Source organism: Schistocerca serialis, chromosome 6, assembly GCF_023864345.2.
Source record: "Schistocerca serialis cubense isolate TAMUIC-IGC-003099 chromosome 6, iqSchSeri2.2, whole genome shotgun sequence".
Lineage (NCBI taxonomy): Eukaryota > Metazoa > Arthropoda > Insecta > Orthoptera > Acrididae > Schistocerca > Schistocerca serialis.
Genome location: NC_064643.1, coordinates 332,144,994 through 332,162,969, shown reverse-complemented (window position 1 = coordinate 332,162,969; position 17,976 = coordinate 332,144,994). Strand labels below are relative to the sequence as shown.

The 17,976-nt window shown below is 40.2% G+C and overlaps 1 protein-coding gene across 3 annotated transcripts in view; it reads left to right on the top strand.

The window, feature by feature from the left end:
* The first annotated feature begins 2,184 nt into the window (after positions 1-2,184).
* Positions 2,185-17,976, top strand: part of LOC126483716 (SHC-transforming protein 4) — a 98,275-nt gene continuing 82,483 nt past the window's right edge. Inside the window, exons 1-2 of one of the 3 annotated variants that reach the window (XM_050106811.1) lie at positions 2,185-2,475; positions 10,476-10,663. In XM_050106811.1, coding sequence (XP_049962768.1) covers positions 10,547-10,663 — 117 coding nt within the window. In that variant the 5' untranslated portion in view covers positions 2,185-2,475; positions 10,476-10,546. Of the gene's footprint in view, positions 2,482-10,475; positions 10,664-17,976 lie in introns of all 3 variants that reach the window. The other 2 variants (XM_050106810.1, XM_050106813.1) reach the window with 2 other exon arrangements.

The following is a 17,976-nucleotide window of genomic DNA, read 5'->3' as shown; positions in this document are numbered from 1 at the left end:
TCTGTACATAATTTCCTCATCATTTGTTACATTTATTATTTGTATAGTAGCTCTAGATGTGCAGAATTTGAATGTGTTGTGTCTTTTTAAAATGAGAGACACCATTTGCAGAAAATGAGTCAATGATATAGTTTAAAACATCGTTTACCATTTCTTGTGTTGCTGTATGTATATTTGCACTGATTACAGAACTAGTGTCATCTGCAAAAAGAACTAATTCCGGTTGTAGTATTTTAGGTAAAAGATCTTATACGTACATAAGTAATAAGAGTGGACCTAAAATTGAGCCTTGGGGACCTCCATACGTGATTCCTCCATAGTCAGAGTAATCTCCCCTGATTATTGAGTTACTAAGTACAACTTTTTACTTTCAGTCGGTTAGATATGATATTGTGTATACAATCAGTTCCACAAAACCTCAGTTTATGTGGGAGGATATTGTGATTCATTCAGTCATATGCCTTACACAGGACACAGAAAATATCAACTGGTGCAGTTTTCTTATTTAATGTATGTAAAATTTGGTGAGTGAACGAGTAAATAGCGTTCTCAATAGAGTAACTCTTCTGAAATCCAAACTGTGATTTACTAACGATATCATTGTTGCTCAGCTGTTATGCTATTTTAGAATACATCATACGATGCGACATGAGGGCCAGCGTGAATTGGTCTTTAATAAAAGAGAATTAAAAGTTTATAATTTTATTTAAGGATTAGCAAAACTGAGCTGCTCTAAAATCGAATATTTTTTTTGTGGACGGGAATGTAATTAATTTAATATTCTAGGTAGTGGGGAGCAGGCGTGGGAATTACGACGATAAATAACCACTTGCACTCCTATCACTTACTGTGAACACTTTTATTCTCGCAGTGTATACACAATGCGTGTAGCATAGAGCGCGTACTATGGAGAACTGGTCTGGCAAAGTTACAGTTGTTCTTGCTGTGGCAGAGCAGCGATATTATTTGGGGGTGGAGTCAGTGGTTCCATGTCCCCACAATGTATTACCTTTTTTGAAAACTTATACTGTATAGAAATTCATGGTAAACCTTGAGGATAATTTAACAAATATGTAAATAAATAAAATCATGCATACAATGCATCAAGAACAAGAAAAACAACATAACAACAAAAAATATGCGAATTGAACATATATGATATGTTAAATTGTTTAATTTCATGCTTATTTACTTTTGAGGAATATTTGTTGATTTCACTTTAGACTGCATCCTTTTGTCTTACCCAACAGCAGTGTCTCTGTTTTCTTCCCCTCCTTTTCTGTTTCAGATTTTTCATTCTTAGTATCAAAGAAATTTTTGTTGGTGGTAGTCATAGAGTAAATATTTGGTGGTAGTATATGACCCAACATCTTTCTAGCTTCATTTCCAATTTTTAGACATTTTTGTTAGAAGCATGCTGGATATAAACATAAAGGCTATAGTTTTAAATTAATTAGTACAAAAAGGTGTCGTCCATAATCATTTTAATCTGTAATTGTCAAAGAATAAATAATCTAATCTAATCTCAATTAACTGATATCAAAGGCCTACAGGGAATTAGATACTCACATGATAAACACTAATTAGTGAATTCTCCTTTGTTAGAAAGATAAGTCATAATTATTTCACTTCGCTAGAGCTGCATTTTCTGCGCCAAATATCTATTTCGACACGTTATGTTGCATTAATTGTTTCAATAATTCGATAATAACATCAGTGTTAACATAAACCTTCCTTCCAAAGGGCAGGGCCGACTTCCTTCACCATTCTTCCCTAATCCGATGAGACCGATGACCTCGCTGTCTGGTTTTCTCCCCCAAAACAATCCAATCCATAAACCTCACAGGTGCTAATACAGAGAAACTGTGTGATATTTCAGTTAGTAGATATAAGCTAGAATGTTGGTTTGTAGGTGAAAGAAAACACAGCTATTCCACTGAACAGCCACAAATCAGAGCCAGCAGGCCTGACAGAATCACAAGGATGTGGACAACTAGAGAAAATATTTGCGCGTGTTCTTCATATATTTTAGAAAAACTGCGAACAATAAAGAGATTGATGAACATAGACCAAGTTGATTCGAGTAATCATTTTTTTATTCACACTTAAAGCAAGCGCAAATGTCAACCAGTTGTTTACGTATGTGGTGTCATCTGTGGAGCGCATTCGACGAAAAAAGACCGCTGGTATCCAGAACATCTGAGACATGTAGCGAGAAGTGAGTCATAAAGGCGTAGAAAGGATGTTGGAAATTGGTGCTTGACATTTGTGCTAACATTTGAAATATGGTGTTTGCTGTGTGAGGAATACTTTCTCGAACGACACACCAAGATCTAAATCTGAGAGTCCAACCTACGCTATGAGCTACGGTTCGCATTTAGTGTGAAGGACGGTGATGATATTTTGGACGTAAACAACAGCAGATAATGTAGTGGCTGTTTACATTTGCCACGAAAACATCAGTATGGCATAATGGTAGATGTGAGTTTTTTTTAAATCATTGCTTGCATAATTTTCCCGACCGAAAGTATTTGTAGTGAGGATAGATTAGTAAAGGTAGTGTAAAGTTAAGAATGAAAAAGGACGTGACAGTTTTTGATAAAGTATAGTGTTCAGCACTGTATCTCAGTGTTCAGAATGACGTGACAAGCCTTGTATGATTTTAATCTGTATTGTAACATAAATGCATGACTCGGGTTTTAATGACAGAAGTGTGTACTTTTATGCTCCGTGGATATTGTGAGAACTAAGAGTTTTGTGAGGATTTAGAATGGAACTACTGTTAGTCACATCACTAAGTGTGCATCGAACATTAATTCCGAAGTTGTAGTATCAACATACTATGCTGGACATACTTTATTTCTGTAGTTTGGTAGGTGACACACTGGAATATTCATAGCTAAGTGCCCCTAATATGTGCTCGGGTGACTCAGAATTGTCTACAAAAGGGAAATATAGTACATGGATTCAGTCAAAAGTGCAGCTTCAATATCTCGAGAAGCTTTGTGTCAGGAAGTCATTTATGGCAGAAACAAAGTAGGCATATCCCAAATTAACACGTCCATTCTGTGTTGCAAGTTGTGTATGTTACATTAACCATATTCCATGTTACCTATCCAATGGAGAGTGGTCTCTATATTGTGGAAATAAGTCAAGGATGTACAGTTCATTCAAGTGCAATTCAGTGAAACGTTACATTACTCTAAATTTACGGTACTGATTCGACCTATTCATGAACCTAAATGTATGCTTGGGTACCTTACTGCTTTCTGTATTACTGTTGACTGTAGAGGCCCTTGTAGATGCTGTTTTTGGTCCTAGTGTTACATTCATGCTTTTAACTGTGTGTGTGTGTGTGTGTCTGTGTGTGTGTGTGTGTGTGTGTGTGTGTGTGTGTGTGTGTGTGTGTGTGTGTGTGTAAAGAGAGAGAGAGAGAGAAATATTGGTAATGACAAAGGACATTAATGACTATATGTAACATATCGTGTAGTAGTTGTCAAAATACCCATTTTTGGAACATATCTGTGCATGATATTTTTGAATTAACACCAGGTAGCCTATAATTCTTACAGTGCACAGTTATAAGAATCGAGGGGCATGAAAGGGAAGCAGTGGTTGGGAAGGGAGTGACACAGTTTTGTAGCCTCTCCCCGATGTTATTCAATCTGTGAATTGGCAAGCAGTGAAGGAAAGAAAAGAAAAATTCGGAGTAGATATTAAAGTCCATGGAGAAGAAATAAAAATGTTGAGGTTTGCCGATGACATTGTAATTCTGTCAGAGACAGCAAAGGACTTAGAAGAGCAGTTGAACGGAATGGACAGTGTCTTGATAGGAGGGTAATAGATGTACATCAACAAAAGCAACATGAGGATAATGGAATGTGGTCGAATTAAGTCGGGTGATGCTGAGGGTATTAGATTAGGAAACGAGACAGAAAAAGTAGTAAAGGAGTTTTGCTATTTGGGGAGCAAAATGACTGATGATGGTCGAAGTAGAGAGGATATAAAATGTAGACTGGCAATCGCAAGGAAAGCGTTTGTGAAGAAGAGAAATTTGTTAACATCGAGTATAGATTTAAATGTCAGGAAGTCGTTTCTAAAAGTATTTGTATGGAGTGTAGCCATGTATGGAAGTGAAACATTGACGATAACTAGTTTGGACAAGAAGCGAATAGAAGCTTTCGAAATGTGGTGCTACAGATGAATGCTGAATAGGATTGAGGAGAAGAGAAGTTTGTGTCACAACTTGACTAGAAGAAGGGATCGGTTGGTATGACATGTTCTGAGGCATCAAGGGATCACCAATTTAGTATTGGAGGGCAGCATGGAGGGTAAGAATCGTAGAGGGAGACCAAGAGATGAATACACTAAACAGATTCAGAAGGATGTAGGTTGCAATAGGTACTGGGAGATGAGAAGCTTGCACAGCACAGGATAGAGTAACATGGAGAGCTGCATCAAGCCAGTCTCTGGACTGAGGACCACAACAACAACAGTGGCAATTATTATAAGTTTCTGCAATTTTATAGCTATCTTTGATCAGATCTTTATCTACATTTAAAGAAATTCCAGTTTCCTGTCTCATTTTCACAATGTTCACAATAGGTTTTGTCTCAGTTCTGGAGAAGCTTTTTTTCCCTTGAAATAACATACATTTTGATGCTCTCATGACTTTGCTAATACAGTTTGTAATGTGACTTAACCCTGTTATTCCATGTCCATTGATGCAAAGTAGAGTCTTCTAGTTTTTCATTATATTATGACCACATTTGTAATCCATTGTTTAGATTCATTTAATCTGCTTCCTCTGTTTAGTTTCTTAGGAAATCAGATGCTAAAGTAGACTGTGGCTGTTTAGAGAATACATATAGGCCTAATATTTTTTTGTATACACCAAGTGTGTTGTGTACATCTTTGCTGTTTTTATTTCTTTATTTATCTTTATTCAGCCAAGGATCATTTCACAATAGAAAAGGATTTGCCAGTACAGTACCAATCAGTGTGTCAAAATATAACACACAGCATACATAATTTGCTTTAAAAGGATAGGACAGGTGTTAGCACGGGCATAGGTTTAGGAACCATCAAAGAATTGGCCTTCACGATGCAGGAAAACCCAAATCAGGATGGCCAGACACGGCTGCCCGTTCTTCCCAAATAGGTCAGTGTCCTAACAGCTGCACGGCCTCATTCGGTAATTCTGTTGTATTTTGCAAATTCATCTTGAATTCCTCAATTCCTTTTTCATTTATTACCATTTTAGTTTTCCAGTTATTATTATTTATGCCATTCACTCTAATACTGAACTTCAGTAGTTGACTACTGCAATCTGAGAGCTCATCAACTACTTTAGTTGCACTATAACTTTCCTGCTTCTATGTATGTACAAAAATGTTATCGGTAGCAGTTCTTTTGCTTCTCATGACACTTGTTGCAAATTTTGTTAGTGGAGCTATATTATGTGAAATGACAAGGGACTCTGGTTTAACTCTAGAACAGTAAGTATGCTCTAAAAAGTTAAAGTTAAATCTCCACTTAATATTACCTCATTCTGGTTAAAAGTAAAGAAATTTAATAATGTTTCAAAGTGTTTCATAAATAATTCAGAGTTAAGAGATGGAATCCTGTGTATTGTATTATTACATTGGAGTATTAACATGAAAATAAGACACTTAGTTGAATACAAGGAGTACACAGTGAAGGTTTGATGATGTGACCTGTGTTGATTTGCCACTAAATGAAGAACAGAATGTGTTAGTCAGTACAAAACCTGCACTTTTCAATGAATGATCTTTCTGTAGCATGATCTCTTAAGTCTGGATATCACGGTATTCCTTCCTAATGTGATGACTCCTTTCTTCGTACCGGACCTGCAGCACCATAATTGGATGCTAAGTAACATCCTTCCTTACTTAGAATTCCTATAAATGTTGTCAAATGATGTTGATAAATATGTATTATGTCTGTATGATTTGCAAGCTGCAGTTTATATTTAAAAAATGCCAGTTCATTAATTTTACTTCTTAATCCTATAAAATTTTGTTGCAATATGTTTATTTTAACCTCCTCTTTTTATCTTCACATATTTCAGGCCCATAATTTCCAGCTTTGATCCTGATAGTGTGAAATCTGAATTTATCCTGAAAAGTTGCTTTCCTCACACCAGTTACTACATGGATACAACCATGAATCTTAGTGCACCCCCCCCCCCCCCCCCCTAAAGATTCTGCTATTAATCCTCCTCACCTAGTTTCTGTTTATCATACATTGAGATGTAGGCCATGCCTTGTAAAATGCTGCCTGTCAGTAGCGTCAACAGAAACCAAATCTATATTCAGCCCAGCATCTAACAGAAGTAATTGATAAAACTCAGTTGATCTGAATCAAATAGCTGTTCAGGTGGGGCAGGAGCTGGTCGTGACACCTCAAACTGACAACAAACTCAACATTTGTATTGCTTGTTGAGGTGGGAAGCTATCTTTACCATGTTACTCTTGATGCTGTTGCCATGGTCCCAGTCGAATCTGTTTCCTGCTCCACCCACTACTGCAGCATGACACTCCTCTTCAAAATATTTACATGCACTACCTATATCTTCCCTTCACTCGGCTAAGACTTGTACTTGACTTGAAGACAAAAAGTGTCCAAGTAGTTACTTCCTAATTCTTCCTTTAACTGACCTACACCTTTTCCATGACTACCACATAAGTGTGACCATATGTTATAAAATGCAAGACAAAATGATGCATCTGTCTATGAATTATTGATGTGCCCAATTTGTGAAGTTCTCTCTCTTGAATAAATCATCCAATTTTTATGAAATTGCTGTGATTTGTTTTCCTGTACATGTACATCTATGTTCCAATTTCTGTCTCAGTCGGATAATTCCTTTGTAGTGCATCTCCCCTCCACCACCACCACCACCACCACCACCACCACCACCAAAAGCTTCAATTCTCTTCTTGTCTGAACTGCTTTAGTCCATGTTTCACTTATGTATAAGCAATATTCCATACCTTCAAAAAATACTTCTTAAATCAAAATGAGGGTGATGGAAAGTAATCAAATTAAATCAGGTGAAACTGGAGAATTAGATTAGGAAATGAGACACTTAAAGTAGATGTTCACTTTTGGTATTTAAGAAGCAAAATAGCTGATGATGGTCAAAATAGGGAGGATATAAAATATAGACAGGCAATGGCAAGAAAAGCGTTTCTGATGAAGAGAAATTTGTTAATATAGATTATGATTTAAGTGTCAGGATGTCCTTTCTGAAAGTATTTGTATGGAATGTAGCCATGTGTGTAAGTGAAACATGTACGATAAGCAGTTTAGACAAGAAGAGAAAAGAAGCTTTTGAGATTTTGTGCCCGAGAAGAATGCTGAAGATTAGATGGGTAGATCACATAACTAATGAGGAGGTACTGAATAGAATTAGGGAAAAGAAAATTTGTGGTGCAACCTGACTAGAAGAAGGGATCGTATGATAGGACACATTCTGAGGCATCAAGGGATCACCAATTTAGTACTGGAGGGAAGCGTGGGGGATAAAAATTGTAGAGGAAGACCAAGAGATGAATACAGTAAGCAGATTAAGAAGGCTGTAGGTTGCAGTAGTTAGTCGGAGATGAAGAGGCTTGCACAGGATAGAGTAGCATGGGGAGCTGCATCAAACCAGTCTTTGGACTGAAGACAACAACATCATTTGAACTTGTATTCAGCAATCAAAAATATCTCATTTTCAGAAACACTTTCCTTATTATTGGTAGCGTGCATTTTATATCTTGTCTACTTCGTCCTTGTCAAAATAACAAAAATTCATAATATAATTCCCTCAGCATTGTCTCATTCAATTCAACTAAATTTGATTATCATTGTTTTGCTTATGTTAATGTTATAAGCTTTGCAAGACACTATTATTCAGTTCATTTGCTTACCAAGTCTTTTGTAATCTTTGAGAGAATTACAATGTAATCAGCAAATCTCTTTGCTTCTATTTATCTTCCCTGAACTCTAATTTCCTTTCCAAATTTATCCTTGCTGTCCTTTTTGCTTGCACAACGTACAGATTCAATAACGTGGAGGAGAGGCTGCAATCTTGTCTTACATCTTTCTCAGCTACTGCTCCCTTTTATGTCCTTAGACTCTTATAACTGCTGTCTGGTTTATACAAGTTGTAAATAACTTTTTGCTTGCTGTATTTTATCCATGCTATCTTCAGAACTTCAAAGAATGTATTCTAATTGACATAGTCGAAAGCTTTCTCTAAATCTGCAAGCACTACAGCCATAGCTTTGCCGTTTATCATCATATCTTCTAAGAGGAGTCATATGGTAAGAATTGCTATACTTTTTCCTACGTTCCTCCAGAACCGAGATAGAGCTTGGGTGTGTACCATTTTTTTCCTCTTCTTCTTTAAATAATTTGTGTCAGTATCTTGTAACCATTACTTGTTAAAGTGATGGTATATTAACAGCTGTCAGCAGTTGCCTTCTTACGAACAGGAATTGTTACATTTGTCACCTGTCTCATGTATCTTGTGTACCAGATGAAATAGTTTTGTACTTATTGTCTCTTCCAAGGATCTAATAGTTCTTAGGGCATTTCATTTACTCCAGTGATGTTGTTTCATCCAAGGTCTTTCATTGCCGTATCAAATTTGTCTCCCGTTGTAATAATCGGTATTACATTTGCATCTCTTTCCCCTTATCTCTGTAATATTTATCTTCAAGTTCACTTACTCCCTTTCCTGCTTTACTTAATACTACCTTCCATCTGAGCTGTTGATATTCATATATTTGCTTTGCTTTCTTCCAAAGGTCTCTTTAATCTTCCTATAGGCTGTATATATCTTTCCTCTGGTTATATATGCTTCTACAGCCATGCGTTTGCCCTCTGAGCTTTTCTACTTAGTTATTTTGCACTTTCTACGTGTCTATTTTTTAGACATTGGTATTCCCTTGTGCCTGCATTATTTGATGCTTATTTGCATTTTCTTCTTTAATAAATTTGATTCAGTATCTCCTGTGTCATCTGAGGATTTCTACTAGGCCTTGTTATCTTATCTATTTGATCCTCTGCTGTCGTAACTATTTAATGTCTCTCCTTCTACTGTATTTGCTTCCCCTGTTTCAGTTAAACATTGCCTATTGCTCCCTCTGAAACTTGCAACAACGTGTGGTTCCTTCAATTTGCGCAGGTCTCATCTATCTCCTTAATTTCCTACTTTTTTTTTTTTTTTTTTTTTTTTTTTTTTTTTTTTTTTTTTTTTTGCAGTTTCTTCAGTTTTAATCACCAGTTCATAACCAATAGATTATGATCAGTTCACATCAGCCCCTGGAAATGTCTTACAGTTTTAAAAAATGATTCAAAAATCAGTCTTGCCAGTATGTAATCAGTCTGAAACCTTCCAGTGTCATCAGATCTCTCCCAAGTATACAACCTTCTGGATGATTTTCAAACAACGTAGCAGCAATGATAAAATTGTGCTCTCTTTAAAATTCTATCAGGTGGTTTCCTCTTTATTTCCTTCCCTCTCAGCCAATGTTGTACTATTTTTTCCTTCTCTTCTGTTTCCTGCCATCGAATTCCAATCCCTCATCACAATTAAATTTTTATCTCCCTTAATTATCTGAATGATTTCTTTTGTCTCATCATATATTCTTTCAGTCTCATCTTCATCTGTAGAAGTAGTAGGTGCATAAACTTGTATTACTGTGTTGGGTATTGACTTCTTGTCTGCCTTGGCTGTGATGATGCATTCACTATGCAGTTCATAGTAGCTTATCCACTTTCCTATTTTCTTATTCTTTTTTTAGCCTGACTCCTGCAATACCCCAATTTGATTTTGCATTTATAATCATTTACTTACCTGATCAGAAGTCCCGTTCTCCGTGCCACCACCATTTACCAATTCCCATTACATCTGGCTTCAACCTCTCCATATCCTTGTATCCTATAACAATGTAATTTCTCTAATAGAATTTTATAAATGACACCTTCAAATGCCTTTAATAAGTCACAGAAGATCCCAATGGGTGATATTTTAAGATATAAAAGTGTGCTCTGTGAAATATTAAATAACTGAGTGGAGACCACTTTGGAATCCAAACTGTGGCTGATTGAGCATCCCATTACTACACAGATTGGTAATGACACTTGATTATGTTACCTTCACAAAAGTTTTGGAAAATGTAAGTAGTGAGATTGAGATTGTTCATTAGTTATAGACATCTGCGAAGTTACAATTATAGTGTGTCCTATTTTAATGTGTCAGCGGAAAATCTTGTCAGATGAATTTATTATGCAATTGGGAATGTCTTGAGCACTGATTCCCTTTTTACTTTGTAACCAGAAAACTAGGTGGATGAACTCCAGATTTTTGTATTCCTCTCTCATTGCAACTTGCTTAATTTGTGTACTTTTAATGTTGTTGTGTTCTAATACTAAAAGAAATTCCTTTGTCAATGCTCTAGCGATGAGAGACATATTAGGGGCAGCCACCTGAAGTAGTAACAAATTGTTTGAGGCCTGCAGTTCTGTCACAATGCCCCGAGCACTCCCAGACGGGCCTGGTGGCTCTTCCTTTGCCAACAAGCCGGCTCGAGGATGGCCTCATTCAGACCAGCAACTTTCCAAAGAAGGCATAACATATGCTGTCAGAGTAAGTCGTTAGATCGATCTCTCTCTCTCTCTCTCTCTCTCTCTCTCTCTCTGCTTCTGCACATTTTGTGTGTGTGTGTGTGTGTGTGTGTGTGTGTGTGTGTGTGTGTGTGTGTGTGTGCTATTTTTGTATATTGTTTCCATCCTTATTCTAATAAACATGGATTTTACATACCCAAAAACTAAATTTGTGGTGCAGCTGTAAAAGCTGATATTATTGGTTTATATATTTAATTTGGTAAGTAAATATTGTTGTCTTAACTGTCATTTTGTGATCCCCTCCCCCACCCACACATAACAGGTTCTATACAGGTAGAAAATGGTGGGAACATTATTCCTCATGCATATGACATTGCCTTAAAGCCAGAGAAGCAGAGTATGACTGGGTTACGAACAGTAGTGCTTTGTTCCAAGTGTGAAATTCCACATTCTGGCCTTGAGGGCCAATTGGGCCCGGCCGACAACCATGTCATCCTTTGCCAATGGTGTCATTGGATGCAGTATGGACAGATATGTAGTCAGCTCTCTGCTTGTCCAGCCTTTGTTGGGTTTCTTGGCCTTGGAACCACTGCTAATGGGGCAAGTAGCTCCTCATGGACTGTGGGAAAATCGGAAGAGAAGAGAATTGAAGCATTTGAGATGTGGTTGCTATTGACGAATGTTGAAAATTAGGTGGACTGATAAGATGATGAATTATGATGTCCTGTGCAAAATCGAAGAGGAAGGAATATGTGGAAAACACTGACAAGAAGAAGGGACATGATGATAAGGTATCTTTTAAGACATCAGGGAATAACATCCATGGATTAGAGGGAGCTGTCGAAGGTAAAAACTGTAGACAGATTGGAATAAAACCAACCAATAATTGTGGACATAGGTTGCAAGTGCTATTCTGGGATGAACAGGTTGGCACAGAAGAGGAATTCATGGCAGATCACATCAAACCAGTCAGAAGACTGATGACACAAAAAAGGAGAAAGCTCTTCAGTTGGTCCCACAGACTGAGTGCATTACGTACCACTCCTCCCACCACGGAAAAATCCCTAGCGTACCAGAAATCAGACCAGAGCCCTCTGCATGTCAGACAGCCATGCTAACCATTCAGCTACAGAACACAGATTTGCTCCAAGTGTACCATTCATTAAAAGCCTTGGACTTAGGGACACTTAAGCTTGCAGTGTATAGATCTTGGTTAACCTTACTCTCTGTGCCCACTGCAATGCCCGCTGGATGGATGTTCAGCTGTAAGTTTCTTCAGGGTTGGCATTAGTTGTGATAAAGTTCCCTCTTTGTGCTTTGCTGTTGGTATGGTCTGCTGGGTCATATGGAGTCAACTGATTAACAATAAAATATGCTATATCCGCAGTTATCCAGAAGAAATGTAGGAGACTGCCAGGCGGGTGAGCCGCCTGTGGAAGAGTAACCCAAACTAACAGTAGGCAAACAAAATGTGATAGACTGCAGATGAGACAACAAACCAGAACAAGAACAAACAACCTAGAAAACAATGAGGCACAATGCAAAGCTGTTGCCACAATAATGGCAAGGCCAAGAGCAGCAAAAAGACAAATCCAAGACACAACCAAAGATATAACTTGGTGATAAGCAAGACAGTTATCAAGCAGCCCTAGTACAGCAGAGATAGGTCCCACGGTATAGACTGTGCATAGCCACGGATCTATGATATTTCCGAACCGGAGAAATATTAGGTAGTGGCGCCCAGCCACACATCCATAGCCAGAAGCGGGAGAAGTGACTACCCATACGCGACTCAAAACAGCTGTTACGTCACGCTCATCAGAGGCCATTTGTCATTAGGAAGCATTGCGTAGTCTTCCTAAAGCCTTTGACACACTTTGCTGCTGGCAGACACTTGTATGAGCACTATGTTTTTTGTTGTATATGGCATATTTCCTTTGCAACGTAAGTTTTATTTTTGGTTTCTTTTCCCCTCTCATTCATGTTTTGTTGTTGCAGTATTATCCTGCAGAAGTGGGATTCAGTAATATCCTTTGTTGGAGTATTCGTTCCTAGCAGTCAAAATCACAAAAATTTAACTGAAAACTAAAACAATGAAAAATTCCCAGAATTCTAAAAAAATTCCAGCGTTTTTCCCGGTTTTCTCCCGGATGAAAAAATTCCCGGGTTTTTCCCGGATCTCCCGGTTGTCCCGGGTCGTATACACCCTGCTGTGGTAATTATATGAAATCTGTATCTCTCCTCGGACCGGCCTCGCATGCTCCTAGCTCTTCTTGCCCCCCTTCGACAGCCCCCCCCCCTCCCCTCCGCCCTGCTCCCCTTCCAATTCCTTCTCCTTAACACCCATAACTCACTGTAGGATGGTACTGTGACCCCTGACGGGGGACAGGATTATTGAAGATCTACTGGCAGGTGTTGATCTCTGCCTCCTTGACACTGAGCTCCCACACACTTTAATGTGGCACAAAGGAATTTTCTCGGCCATTGATTTTCCATCTATAGCCCTGGATTCCTCCCTTTCATTCAGTAGGGAGTTCATGATAATTTGTGTGACAGCCACCATTTTCTGACTGTCTTTTCTTTTCTTCAGCCTCACTTGCCTTGATGCCTACTAATGTAAATTGAGGTGTTCTTTCCTCAGCTGCCATCCCAACTGTCCCACCACACGACAGCATTGGTGAGTCCATACGGAGTTTGACCGATGCTATCCTTTTGGCTATTCCGTGTTCCTCAGATTCTTCCCGAGGGAAGATTGGCTGCTAAAGATTGCCTTTGTGCCCTCTAGTGCTACAAATGGCATCCATCTCTCGACCATCTCCTGCTGGCCTTTTGAATGGCTTCATGCCCAGCCCCATTATCTTCTTAAACACCAGAAACAGATTTGTTGGGAATGATATGTCACTGCCATAGAGCCACATAATTCCTCTTTGTAGGTAAGGGCAAAGATTAATTGCATTATTGGCCGCCATCCTCCAAGTGTCCCGTGACTTTCTGTGAATGGTGTTATACTCAACAGCCCAAACTGAACATTTTGTTCGGCATTTTGCCCAGGCCTCAGTGTTGGTCCATTGTCCACCCACATTCCATCTTCTCAGACACAGTCTGGAATGACTCACTTTAACTTTCGTTCCCCACAACTGTAGCCTTATAATACCCCTTCCCAGTGGCAAGAAAGTGTCATTATTCCAATTTTGAAACCAGGTTAACCACCTCTTCAGATGGACACCCATTTTCCGATCTGTTTAACCAATGTCCTGTACAAGTTATTTGAACATATGATGAGTCTAAGGCTGTCTTGGATTCTTGAATCCAAGAACCTTTTGGGTTCAACCCAGGGTGATTTTTGCCAAGGCTGCTCTACTGCAAATAATTTAGTCCACCTGGAGTCTACTATCTGAATATCTTTTTCCTGGTGTTGCAGTCTTCTTCAATTTGCATAAAGCTTATGATACCACGTGAAGCCACCACACTCTTCCCCCCTTACATAAGTGGGGCCTCCATGGCCTACTCCTGATTTTTATTTGGAACATTCTTTCATGTCACAGTTTCCAGGTACAAGTTGATGCCTCCTGGAGCACCCCCTGCCTGCAGGAGAATGGGGTTTTCACAGTTTTGTTTTGAGCGTCCCTCTCTTTTTAGTGGTTATTTATGGTCATGTGGGGCCTCGAGGGTCCCCCTTCTTTGTACGCTGATGATTTTTGCATTTACTTTTATTCATCCGCTCTGGTCTTTGCTGAATGCAGACTGCAGGTAGCATTACACTTGGGCTCTCACTCGTGGCTTCCGTTTGTCAGCTGCCAAGACCTGCTTAATGCATTTTTGTCGTCACTGCACAGTCGGTCCCCATCTGGATCTGTACCTTGATGGCCAGTTCTTCAATGAGGTGGACTCTCACCTGTTTTTGTGACTGGTCTTTGTTGGTCAGATGACATGGCTTTTCGATCTTCAACTAAGGCAGATGTGTTGGTCGCACCTCAGTGCTCTTTGGTGGCTCAGCAACACAAACTCTTCTGCTGTGAGACAGTTCTACAAAGCGTTAGTAAAGTTCTGTCTAGATTATGGGAGTCTTGCATACAGCTTGGTGTCACCTTCAACATTAGTGACTGGAGCCTCCTAGTGGAGGTAAGGGTTCCACATTGCGGGTTCTAAGTAAGCAACAGTTAACTGCTTATGCATTATACATCAGCTGCTGCTCGGAGCATCTGAAATATCATCTGCTCTTTCCAGACACAGAGCTCCACCTCTCGCAACAGCAGCCCAGGTCTGGGGTTATCACCACCCTCCACATCTGTTCCCTTTTTTCCAGAACTCCAGCTTTCCCCTCTATCGCCTTTTCTCCAGTCTCAGTCATGTACACCCCCATAGTGCATCCACTGTATGCAGCTCTATCTTGACCTACTACAAGGTCTGAAAGACTTGGCTCATCATGAGACCTTTTGCTGCCAATTCTTCATTTTCAACACGTTTTAAGGTTCATGAGTTGTTCCTGGTCACACTGGCTTTGCTTATGTTCATGCAGGATATAATGAACTCCAGATGGCTGCATGTTTTCACAGTGGTGTTGATAACCATGTCTCATGTTCTTGAGCATATTCTTTGTTGCACTGGTGAGTCCTTCCTCATCTGTAGCGACTCTTTGAGCGGTTTAATACCTCTTGGCCAATGTTACACTCGTCATCCTTTGGTCTTGACTATCCAGGATTCCCTTTTTGCCCTCAATCAATGTGGACACTCGGTGCTTTTTGTCTAGGCCCCAGGTCACATTGGGGTCCCAGGGAAAGAACTTGCTGACAGGCTGGCCAATTTGGTCACCAGCAAGTCGCTTCTTGAGATTGGTATTCCGGAAACAATCCTTTAATCAGTATTATGCCATCAAGTTCTAACGATTTATAATATGGAATGGCATACTCTGACTTTGCCGAACAAACTGCGGGTGATAAGGAAGACTACAAATTTTTTGGAAGTCCTCCTTGAGGGCCAGTCACAAAGACTCCACCACCCTTTGCGGCTCCGCATCAGCTGTACTTGGATTAGTCATGTTCATCTGCTCTGTGTGAGGATCTGCTCCACTGTCATTGTGGCACCTGTTTGACAGTGATCCACATTTGGCTGGACCGGCCTAACCTGGCCACCCTGCAGTGGATGCTTAATCATCTTAACTCGCTACCCCTGGTCTTAACAGATGATGCCTCAGTGGCTCACCTGGCTTTATGGTCTATTTGTGAAGGGGGTTTTTGCAACTCTCTAAGGGAGATCACCTCAGCCTTATCAGCTCATTAAGGGGTTGGCAGGATGCCTTGTTGCCTCTTCTGCCCCAGAGAGGCAGTGGCTGTCTTTCCTTGCTGGGCCACCCCAACCCTCACCCTACCCCCTCTCGTGCTCTTGTGCCCTTTTCTCGTGTGTTCTGTTTGACTTGATGTTTTTTCTTTGTTTTCCTCTGCTCACCCTGTCCATGTTGCAAGTCTTTTCTGGGTATTGTTTGGAGGTGTGACTCTGGTAAATAGTGGGTGGCCTCCAGCATTCCATGACTGGGACACCTCACATGCCTTTCTTATTTTCCCACCTTTTCTTCTTCCTTTTTCCTTTCTGTAGGCTTTGTTGGCTGTCAATAGACCTTGAGGTTTTCTTCCCTTGGATTTTGCACCGAGGCCCTTCTTTGTGGAGTGGTTTCATTCGTTTGCTTAATACAAGGAAGAGGGACTGATGACCTCGTAACTTGGTCCCTTTAATCATTAAACCAACCAATCCAGCAGCCTGGAGATGATGAAGATACTGCTTCACCACATTGCATAAGGCCACTGGAATGGGTCCGCCACAGAAAAAATGAGGTATGGCTCTCGGCCGAAGTGTGGTGTGTGCCTGAAAATCTGAGGCACTCCCTAAATTCAGGTTAAATAAAGATGCAAATGCTGGGCGAAGATCCTCCAGTTCCTGCAAAGGGACTGCAGCAGATATGACCTTGACTTCATCTTGAATGGAAAACCCAAACAGTGTAGAGGCATTAAGGTGTTTGGAGGCTGCTGTGATGAAGAGCTGCCAACGAAGGGAAATAGAGCTGTCTCCGTAGGCCAAAAAACACCACAGGGGAAGAGAGAACACGGGCAAGCCTGGTGTTGCATACATTGCCAGATTCATCAAACAGACAATGGCCCCTGTGTCCATCTGGAAACGGACATCCTCAGTATAAATGCAGACCATGAGAAATTACTTCCATAACTTCCACATGACAAGGTCATCCAATGGGACTTCTAACTGCAACACATGTATGGTGTCCTGATGCCCACGTGGGTCGGGAAGGAAGCATGTTGTGCAGCTGCAACACACCAATTGAAGGTGCCCCTTTGCCACTAAACACACATCTCACGAATGAAGAGTGCTATAGGTTCTGACAGTGGGGCCATCTACCAGAGAAGAAATTTTCTGGTGAATCCCAAAATAAAAACAACTATCACTGCAGTGAAGCACCTGTGACTCGAAACGCTGTGAAATGCTGTTTCAGACAATCCAAGTATGTGTCTCAGTTCACCGTAGTGTCATTGAAAGGTGGAAGTGTCAGAGGACTTGGGGGGGGGGGGGGGGCCTTCAGTAGCAGGTGGTGTTGCGGCCTGGTGCAACTGGGCCTCGGTGTTCTGAGTGTGTTCACCTGAAGCTGAAGTGATTTTTATAACAAGCCTAACTTGAGCTGCTGCTGCTGCTGCTGCTGCTGCTGCATTAACTGCTGCTGTTACTCCAGCAGACAAACCAGGTTAACATCCATGCTACTAAATAACTTCCTTTTTCCTCATTGCCAATGCCTTATCCATGGGTAGCTGGATATCTGAAGCAGCTAGGCAGGTGAGTCATCTGTGGGAAGTAACACAAACAATGGGCAAACAAAATGTGACACACTGACTGCAGAGAAAACAGCAAACCAGGCTAAGGACAAACAACCTAGACAACAATGGGGAGCTGTGAGAAGCTATATCCACAACAATCACAAAAAGGCAAAAAGCGGCAGAGAGACAAATCAAAGACACAACCAGTTAGAGTAACTGGTTGACAAGCAAGGTAGTAGTCAAGCAGTTCTAGTACAGTGAAGATAGTAGGTCTGACGACAGTACCCAGCGTGAACACTGAACTGAGAGGTTGTGTGCTGGGTGACTGCTTATACAGGGTGTTACAAAAAGGTACAGCCAAACTGTCAGGAAACATTCCTCACACACAAATAAAGAAAAGATGTTACGTGGACATGTGTTCGGAAACGCTTAATTTCCATGTTAGAGCTCATTTTAGTTTCGTCAGTATGTACTGTACTTCCTCGATTCACCGCCAGTTGGCCTAATTGAAGGAAGGTAA